Source organism: Scyliorhinus canicula, chromosome 3, assembly GCF_902713615.1.
Source record: "Scyliorhinus canicula chromosome 3, sScyCan1.1, whole genome shotgun sequence".
NCBI classification, from domain to species: Eukaryota; Metazoa; Chordata; class Chondrichthyes; order Carcharhiniformes; family Scyliorhinidae; genus Scyliorhinus; species Scyliorhinus canicula.
The window spans coordinates 61,123,499-61,133,935 of record NC_052148.1 but is presented as its reverse complement, the minus strand read 5'-3'; the positions used below and the strand labels follow the sequence as shown (position 1 = coordinate 61,133,935).

Here is a 10,437-nt window from a genome sequence, read left to right as displayed (position 1 = left end):
GATGTTCAGGCCGGAAGGCTGTAGTGTGCCTAACCGGAAGATGAGATGTTCATAGAATTTACAGTGCAGAAGGAGGCCATTCAGCCCATTGAGTCTGCACCGGATCTTGGAAAGAGCATCCTACCCAAGATCCACACCTCCACCCTATCCCCATAACCCAGTAACCCCACCCAACACTAAGGGCAATTTTGGACACTAAGGGCAATTTATCATGGCCAATCCACCTAACTTGCACATCTTTGGACTGTGGGAGGAAACCGGAGCACCCGGAGGAACCCCACGCATACACGAGGAGGATGTGCAGACTCTGCACAGATAGTGACCCAAGCAGGAATCGAACCTGGGACCCTGGAGCTGTGAAGCAATTGCACTATTCACAATGCTACCGTACTGCCCGTAACTGTTGTAACTGCTGTTGTTCCTCCAGTTTGCATTGCGCTTCACTGGAACATTGCGGCAGGCCAAGGGCAGACATGTGGGCATGGGAGCAGGGTCTTGTGTTAAAATGGCAAGCAACAGGAAGGTCAGGGTCCTGAATGCGCACAGACCGAAGATGCTCAGCAAAGCGATCACCCAGTCTGCGTTTGGTCTCTTCGATATAGAGGAGACCACATTGGGAGCAGCGAATGCAATAGACCAGATTGAAAGAGGTGCAAGTGAAACGCTGCTTAACCTGGAATGAGTGTTTTGGGCCTGTGATGTTAAGCATGGAAGAGTTAAAGGGGCAGGTGTTACACCTTCTGCGATTGCATGGGAAGGTGCCATGGGTGATGGGAGAAGTACTGGGTATGGTGGAGGAGTGGACTAGATTGTCTCGGAGGGAACGTTCTCTGTGGAATGCTGACAGAGGGAGTGAACGGAAGATGTGTTTGGTGGTGGCATCACGCTGGAGTTGGCGAAATGGCGGAGGATTATGCTTTGCTTCACAGGATCTGGAATCGATTCCCAGCTTGGGTCTGTCTCGAGTCTGCACGTTCTCTCTGTGTCTGCGTGGGTTTCCTCCAGGTGCTCCAGTTTCCTTCCACAAGTACTGAAAGACGTGCTGTTAGGTGAATTGGAAATTCTGAATTCCCCCTCAGTGTACCCGAACAGGCGCCAGAATGTGGCGACTGTAATGATATGCATATATGTAGACAGGTAAAGGGTTAATTACTACATCTCAGTGTAACACAACCACTTGAAGGCACCACTAGTTCCCGGTATAAATAGAAGAAGTCAGGGAATCTAGCCAGTTGAGTGTATGCAGAGAGAGATAGATCACAGCGTAGTTAAGAGTAGATAGAAGCAGCACGTGTAGTTCAATTAGTTATTACTTACAGGCCTAAACGCTAAATCTAGGTGTATCCCCAGGCGGTACATCAGGAATGGAGGTGGCCTGCTGTGAATCCCGCCCTGTGACATGGGTCCCCTTTGGCAGCCGTCTTCTGGGGCGACAGGGCCTGGATAGGCCCGGCAGTTGCTCGGATGCCCCAGGTGGCATAGTGCCACACTCTCCTCCTTGGGGGTATCCAATGACCCCCGGGCTACTCCTTAGGAAGGGGGGTGCGACTGCAGCGAAGTCCTGGGGCTCCCCGCCAACTGGTGCTGCCAGTCATGGATGTCCTCTCTCGTCTTGGCTAAGGTCTCTATGCTCGCGGCCATGGAGACAAGGACTGTGCCACATCACTCTGGAATTAAAATTGTAAAGGTGACTATGAAACCATTGTTGATTGATGTAAAAACTCATCTGCTTCACTGTCCTTTAGGGAAGCAAATCTGTCGCCCTTACCTGGTCTTACATGTGACTCCAGATCCACAGCAATTTGGTTGACCCTTAAATACCCTCAGGGATGGGCAATAAATTGTTGGCACAACCAGCGGCGCCCACATCCCATGAACCAATAAAAAAAAATCCATCAGTGACTGTGCCACCTCCCTCTGGGACTGGCGCAGGTCAGTCAGCACTCCGACAATGCAGACAATGCCCTCAGCCATAACCCGTTGTGACTGGACCAAGTTCTGGTGCATTGCTATAATGGGTGGCAAACATTTCAGACCTTAATCACATTCTAAGAGATTTTATTGCCTCATTTGCCACAGAGAATTTGATATGTTTTATTAATTTCAAGTACCTTAAATACTATTTATTCATCCCTTGTGGGCAGCACAGTTAGCACTGTTGCTTCACAGCCCTAGGGTCCCAAGTTTGAATCCCGGCTTGGGTCACTGTCTGTGCCGAGTCTGCACGATCTCCCTGTGTCTGCTTGGGTTTCCTCTGGGTGCTCCAGTTTCCTCCCACAAGTCCCGAAAGAAGTAATTGGGACATTCTGAATTCTCCCTCAGAGAACCCGAATAGTCGCTGGAATGCGGCGACTGGGGGCTTATCACAGTAACATCTTTGCAGTGTTAATATGACAATACTTGTGACAATAAAGATTATTATATGTCCAGGTGGCCCTATAATTGCTACTTGTGTCATGGCAGCCCTGTCCTGTGCCTCGGACACCACCCGCACAGTGTGCGACAGGCCTTGGACATCTTGACGCATGGCTGAATGGCCGATACCTTCGCCCCCAAGGCCTCCACCATTGACATCGCTTATGCAGTATTGACCTGGATGGCATGCATTGTCGGCATCATTGCCTGCCCCTGCAGGTGGTTGGGCTCTTCCAGCTGCACCTGCAGGCTGGATGGTTTCTGACAGCCCCTCATATATTTCCAGGCTCTCCATCTCTATTATCCATTAGCAATAGACAAGAAAAACTGGCTGAGCCAGCGATGCCTACATCCCACAAAAAATGAAATTTAAAAAAAATTATACCTCTTTGCCAAAAGTCAAAATTCCTCAAGGAAACCTGTAAATAAATGTAGAAATATTGGGGGAGATTTTCAGCCCGCAATCGGCGTCAGTGAGAATGGTGACGTGGGCGGAAATTCTGTAGAGATTTGGGAAATGCGATTTCCTCTGGAGAGATCGTATTTCCCAATTTTCCCATCCCTGTACCAGTGTCATCGTGTGATTCATGCCGACAAAGGCCAGGAATATCATTTAAATGGATTTGAATACAGCTAAATATTATTAACAGGCCCCACACCACATGAAGAGCCTCACTAAATATTCACACATCAGCATGGTTCCCAACAGGTTTGGAGAACCTTCCAGCATGCAGGAGCAGGAGGGGATGCCGACAATGCATGCCACCCAGGCCAACACCGCATGAGTGATGTCTATGGTGGGGGCCTTGGGGGCAAAGGTATCAGACATGGTTCAAGGGACTGGATTCTCCTCTACCCGGCGGGGCGGGGGGGGACCCAGCGGGATGGAGTGGCGTGAACCACTCCGGCGTCAGGCCGCCCCAAAGGTGCGGATTTCTCCGCACCTTTAGGGGCCAAGCCCTCACCCTGAGGGGCTAGGCCCGCGTCGGAGTGGTTCCTATCCCAGCGGCAGGCGTGGAAGACCTTTGGCCCCACGCCAGCCAGGGCCGAATGGACTTTGCCGGCCGGCGGAAGTCCGCGCATGCGCCAGAGCGTCAGCAGCTGCTGATGTCATCCCCGCGCATGCGCAGGGGAGGGGGTCACTTCCGCGATGGCCATCGTGGAGGCTATGGCCAACTCGGAAGGAAAAGAGTGCCCCACGGCACAGGCCCGCCCGAGGATCGGTGGGCCCCGATCGCGGGCCAGGCCACCGTGGGGGCACCCCCTGGGGCCAGATCGCCGCGCGCCCCCCCCAGGACCCCGGAGCCCGCCCGCGCCGCCAGTTCTACCGGTAAGGGAGGTGGTTTGATTCACGCCGACGGGAGAGGCATTACAGCAGCGGGACTTCGGCCCATCGCGGGCTGGTGAATTGCTGGGGGGGGGGGGGGGGGGCTCCGACCGGCGCGGGGCGATTCCCTCCCCGCCGAATATCTGGTGCCGGAGAATTCGGCGGCCGGCGGGGACGGGATTCACGCCGGCCCCCGGCGATCCTTCGACCCGTCGGGGGTCGGAGAATCCAGCCCAAGATGTCCAAGGCCTGGCGCATACTATGTGGATGGTGGCGGAGGCACAGGACAGGACTGCCCTGTCACAAGCAGCTATGTACCAGGGCCACATGGACATATAATAATCTTTATAGTCCCTGGCTCAGGTGGACATCATGACAATCTGGCAGTGCCAATCTGTACCAGGGATCGTGCCAGGGGCCGTGTCAGGGCGGACCCTAGTGATAGCCCAATTGGACCTGGGGTGGTTCATTTAAATGTGTTTGGGGAGGAGGAACAACAGACATTGAGGGTGGAGAATGCCAGCAATATATCCACGGTGGTGGAGGGGGTAATGCTGATGATGAATGTGGGGGGGTGGGGGGGTGAATGCTGGTGATAATTGTCATTGGGGGGGGGGGGGGGGGTGTAATGCCAGTGATAATCATGGGGCTAGGGAGGGATACCCTATGTCAGGGTTGGAGGGTGTCAATGCCAGTCATAGTTATCGGGGGCTGCGGAGGGTGGGTGCGGGGAAGCTCCCGATGATTATTCAATACCTCTGTGATGGGGGGGGGGAATGTTTATTTTAAATTCTGGTCTGGGCACTCTTTGAGAATGGCATGCCAATATCTATGGGGTCAGTCTTGCTGGCTCAATCAGGCCCCGCCTGACTATCGTGGCTGCGTAAACCCCGTTCACTCATTTTGTTTAGTTAGTGAGGCTCAAGACCTGGAGAGAAAATTGGTCTGTGCAGCTGCAGAGCTTCACGCTGGTCTTCCGTCTCAGCCTGACCTTTTGAAAAAAATTTGGTAAGATTCCGCCCAGTGATGTAGATTTAAGCTTTCGCCACTGGAAGAAAAACTAGTGAGAGCAAATCAATTCCTCTTTATGCACTCTACCTGGCATTTCTTTCTTTCTAGAAAGAAATTAGATGGGGTGTATAATAGCCTGGTGATTAATTGCCACCAGTTTTCTTCCCGCCAATGCAAGTTAACATCGAGCCCATAATCTTCAGGATATATTATGTTATATTTTCACAAACATTTTTCCATCCTTTATATTTAAATGAAAGGTATTTGCTTAATCAGATAGATATTGCTTGTTCAGATCACTTAACAATAGAACAAGAGAACTCTTTGAGATTTTTAACTGTTCTTAAGACACTTGGGAAATTCACATCGTAATCTAAAAATCTATGTATTTTTATACATCGCATAATGTCTGGTTTTGTAATGAGTCACTCATTGGCATAAGTCTCAATGTTCAACAACATCATTCTTGGGGCAGTACCATTAATCACATTGACAGAAATGAAAGCACAGTTACATAAAACAAATTGTAAGAAAATCTAACTGGATCACAAGAAATCAATTGAATTTTGTGCAAGTTATTTCAAGCTTTATTCGTTTCCTTTGAAATAAATTTTGTGCAACATATTTAATAGCTGGTCAGGTTAACAAAGCTCCAAATGTCAGGTCTTTTATTTAAAAAAACAAGCCATGCATTTATCCAGTTAGAAATAGCCATATAATGAGATTACCACAAGGTTCCAGTTAGGAAAGTTCTGCATTAGTCACAAATTCTCACTTTCAACGAAGTTTTTCACACTTGAACAAAAACAGACCTATTCCGAATGTTAAATGGATAACTGAAACCAAAATGCAGGAAACAAGGGAGCTATCAAAATTAATCCATGCAAATTCACCTCTTGTGTGTGACTGTGGTTAACTAATGAATAGGTCACACCTCATTTAAGTAACATGAACCATTTTTTTTCGATAGGTTCAACTGAGCACAGCTGAGAGATTATATATCACTGGGCTGTTCCACAGTTTCCTGTACCAGGAGCCTACTCGCACTATATAATTGTACGATCGGTGCAGACTTCAGAGGGATTGCATGTGACTGAAGGATAAGACTAACATCTTACTGCTGGCCTCATCCCAAAGGCTATGATGGCACTGAAGACTTGTGAATGCTGGTGCCTGCTCATTTTCCTCTTTCTACCCTTTTGCCTATGTCTGGAAGAATACTCGGAGGTGAGCCTGAAAGATATTGCAAACTTGACAAAAGTAGCTGAAAACCAGGAAACTTCCAGGTATTTAAAGAGCGAACAGGCTGAAGCTGTAAACCTTACAGGTGGGGTAAACTCCAGACCGACTGCAGCTGACAAGACAGGAAAAGTACAAAAAAAGCCGAAAAGAAACAAATTTGAAACTAAGGTGATAGAACAGCCAACTCCTAATAGCATCCAGGTACTCCGAATTGATTTTATACACAAAGACGGTAAGAGTCCCGAGGCAATTTGGCTTCATCTGGCTTAAACTGGGACAAGTTGAATTTTGGGACAACAAAGTTTAGTCGATTTTAAGTCAATGCATTTCTCTAGCTCAAAATTCAAATATTTCTTATTTGTTGCTGGGGAAAAAAGAGAGACATCTTTGTATGTTTATTATGGGGTTACTCCTGAATTTGTGCGTTTGTCGTAAAATTAAACAAAACCAACTGTTGAAACAGGAGTGACTACTTCCCGGATTGAATAAAAAAAGATTTTATAATTAACCCATTCAAAAGAGGAGCAATTTAAAACACATTCTTTCCTATTTCCTAAATAATGTGGCATTTGAAATGTATAAATGAATTTTTTTTTCTTTCCCCCACATATTGAATTTAAGACCATGCATGATAATTAATTATAACTTTAAATTTGTCATAACACTGATTGGCTATGTTACCTGTCGAAGATTTACCATTTTGATGTATGAATTAGTTATGATTATCTATTATCAGACAAGTTTGGAAAGGTTTAAGAGTGGTAGGGTAGGGCAGTATCAAGTATTTCGAAAATATAAAATTTGGAGAAATATAGATTCCAAATTGTTTCTGGTATGCCATTGCTTAAATTCTGCACCGCATAATTTCATGAATCACAACTTGACAACTTTTCTCCATGATTATACAGCAGTGATCTGCCTCACAAAAATGTGCATTGAGCCGTGACTGAAATATTCTTGATCACACAAATTCAATATGTAACTCAGTCAAAGCAGAGCATATTTTTTGAATTTCATTGAAACTGTCAAATTTTCATACACAATCTTTCTCAGTAAATGCAGCATTATAGCCAATCAAGTAATATGAATTTCTAAAAACACTGATTTCAAACCTGAACCATCAAAACAAAAAAAATGTAACTGTTGGTGTAACTCAAACTTGTCAAAAATAGAGCAAATAACATGAACAAAACTGACACCTCCAGCAGTCTGTCATAAGAATTTTAGCACTGGAGTAGCTTGTTCTATGTCAGTGCTGTCTTCTTCAATGCAACGCCCCTGATTTTCCTCATTCACTTTAATATTTATCTTCTTGAAATTTTATATAATTCCCTTGCGGAATTTGTGATTCATTTGACTTCAAAAGTTACATACGGCAATGTATTTCATATACTAACACCGCTGTGAGAGTAAACAGAAAAGCTAAAATTAACCCAATTTGAAACTAAGTTCGGGGGAGGGGTTCTTTTTTTGCATCAGGGCTCCCTTTAAAAGGGGCACCCCAATCTTTTAAAACCTAAATTGCTGACGGAGGGGTGGGGGGGGGGGGGGGGGGGGGGGCGCTGAACCAAAGCCCACCATGCCAACATGATGCCGTGGGACCTGCCCCTTTATTATTTTTTCAGCTGTGAGCCAAACAATACAGTGTTTTTGGGGACGGTGGTTTGCTGCTCCACTCTGCCAAAGCATGGGAAAATTTTGTCCACAGGGTTTCCCGAATACAGAGTATAAGAGAAAAAAATGAGGGCAGGATTTTTTTGGGTGGTGGAGGCGGCACAGCATTGACTGGCAGAGGGATCTCTCGGTCGTGCTGATGCCATTGGCACTTTGCGTTGTTGGTCAGCCGTGCCACTAGGTAACCCGCTACGGTGGGAGGGGGGGAGGGTCTCCATGAGCAGGACTGAAAGATCCAGCGAGCATGGAGGGATGGAAAATTTAACCCAGAGAATCAATTACAAATATGTCAAAATGTAAAGTACAGACCCAATCCTCACTGCGCACTAACACACCTTGAGTCAGATGCCATTGTAAAACCCACGGAGTTTGTGGCAAAGGAATTTTAACTGCTGATCATCCATTTCATAGAATCATAGAGTCTACAGTGCAGAAGGAGGCCACCCGGCCCTTTAAGTCCGCAACGGCCCCCGGAAAGAGCACCCCACCTCCACCCCACCGCTGCAACTCAGCAACCCCACCCAACCTCTTTGGACACTAAGAGCAATTTAGCATGCCAACCCACCTAACCTGCACATCTTTGGACTGTGGGAGTAAACTGGAGCACCCGGAGGAAACCCATGCAGACACGGGGAGAATGTGCATGCCTTACAATGAAGTTTCTCACAATCTGTACATTTAACAGTCCAGGATTTGGTGAACAACACTCCCTATGGGACGTTTATTCTTTTTGCCCTGTCAGTTGCTGGGAGCACAAGTTGATGTACAGTGAGGACAATGGGACATCTGGGACATTGGTGACAAGCAGAGCCAACAAAATATCACATTAATCAATGGGATTAAAGGGTTGAGAAATAAACAGAATGAGGACTGAGAAGTGGGTTCAGTTAGAATGAGTAAATTCAATGCCAGCTGAGGCATTTGCAGAGAAATAAGGGATGAAATTTATTGTTGGTGATGGGATTTTGTTTGATTACATCACCTTCACCAGGGAAGGATCTGCTGGAATTCAGTGCCCATAAGGTACTTAATTGGCCAGCATCAGGCCTAAAGCAGAATTTAGGGCCCTAATCCTACCTCTTTCAAGAGCTGCCAGTTAATGAAATCCCAGCAGCTCTTCATTAATTGTCAGCACCACCAGGAGTAGTACCCTGGAATTGACTAAAGTCACAGGCCACTGTTGAGAGAGGATGGGATGGGTGTTCCTTTTTTATTTATTCTTTCATGAGATGTGGGCATGACAGGCAAGGCCAGCATTTGTTGTGCATCCCTCAAATTGAATGGCATTTTTTAAGAATCAACCACATTGCTGTGAGTCTGGAGTCACAGGTAGGCCAGACCAGGTAAGGATGGCAGATTTCCTTCCCAAATGATTTCATGGTCATCATTAGACTTTTAATTCCAGATTTTTATTGAATTCAAATTTCACCATCTGCCATTGTGGGATTCAAACCCGGTTCTCCAAGTCATTACACTGGGTGTCTGGATTACTAGTCCAGTGATAATACCACAGCCTACCCACCGGGCTGGAAGGAGGTCAGAAGTGCATCCCTCAGCATATGCCAGCCTTTATCAGGAACAAGGGAGCCCCCTTCCAGAGGCCCATCACACAGGTTTGGTTTTCATGCTCCCTGTGTGGCAACTATCCACCTCGCTGCTGGTTGAATACAAATGATGGCAGGATGAGGACTAAGTGGCATTAGTGGCTTTAATTATTGCCCAAGGGGGAAGTCTGTGGATGAGCCTTCCAGCCCTGGACCCAACTGAGCAGAGCAGGTCCCTTCTCACATCCTTCGGCCTGATTAAATGCCCCCCCACGTCTATCCTCCCCACCAGGAAGGATCAACTTCTATCCAAAGCGGGGGAAAGAAAGATAAGATTATGAGACAGAAAAATAGAGTTAAAGAAGAAAAAACAAAAATGTATAATTTAAGTTTTTGAAATCTCCAGCAACAATTCTCAACTTGAAGGGATAAGACTCCATTTTTAAGAGGATGATTGCTAGTCATCAAACATTTCACATTACTTAAAGGGTACTTACATGTTGTTCTGTACTGTGTTTAATGGACAATTAATGTGCAAATGCAGCAACTTCATGAAGCTCCTGTGCAAGTCAAGTGTTGGATTCCATTCTTGTGAAGCTAATTCAGGAGGAATGCAAATCATCTGAAAACTTGTGACAACCTGCTTCTCATGGAGTATCTGTTCCTTACCATTAGTTTTCTGACTGATTTTCACTTTGATATAAAAATGCACCATTGACATGCTGTTTTTTAATCATAATTTCAAAAACTGCCTTTATTATTTTTATCAATTATGATACGATATTGACATACTTGATTTATCTAAATATAACAGTAGCCATTATATATACTCAATTTCGTTGTTCAAGGAACTACCACAAAATTTGTAAAAAAAAAAAAAAATTTGTTCTCCTAAAATCATATCAGTTGCGTTGAGTGATTTTTATTAGCTTGCTAGTTTAGATTTTTGTTAAATTATACTTGTAAATTAATAATTAATTTTCTATTTTGAGGAACAACATGATGTTGTGGATAGACCTGCTCATTTCGAGTGTAGCCACTGTTGTCACCGAGCAGAGCCTGGTCCCCGTGGATGGCCTGGTCCTCCTGGCCAAGCTGGCATTCCGGGTGAGTTATTACTTGTGCTTTTCAATGTTTCATTTTTCTTCTCCAATTTTAACTTGTTCTTTATTCCTGCAGTTAATGATTGGAGGCCAACCTTCACAATGACCAGTAAGCCCTCCC

General features: G+C 45.9%; 1 protein-coding gene across 1 annotated transcript in view; it reads left to right on the top strand.

Moving 5' to 3' along the window:
- The first annotated feature begins 5,783 nt into the window (after positions 1-5,783).
- The window catches only part of LOC119962689 (complement C1q tumor necrosis factor-related protein 3-like), a 36,620-nt gene continuing 31,966 nt past the window's right edge, over positions 5,784-10,437 (top strand). The window contains exons 1-2 of the mRNA XM_038790615.1: positions 5,784-6,196; positions 10,206-10,320. Coding sequence (XP_038646543.1) covers positions 5,894-6,196; positions 10,206-10,320 — 418 coding nt within the window. The 5' untranslated portion in view covers positions 5,784-5,893. The remainder of the gene's footprint in view (positions 6,197-10,205; positions 10,321-10,437) is intronic.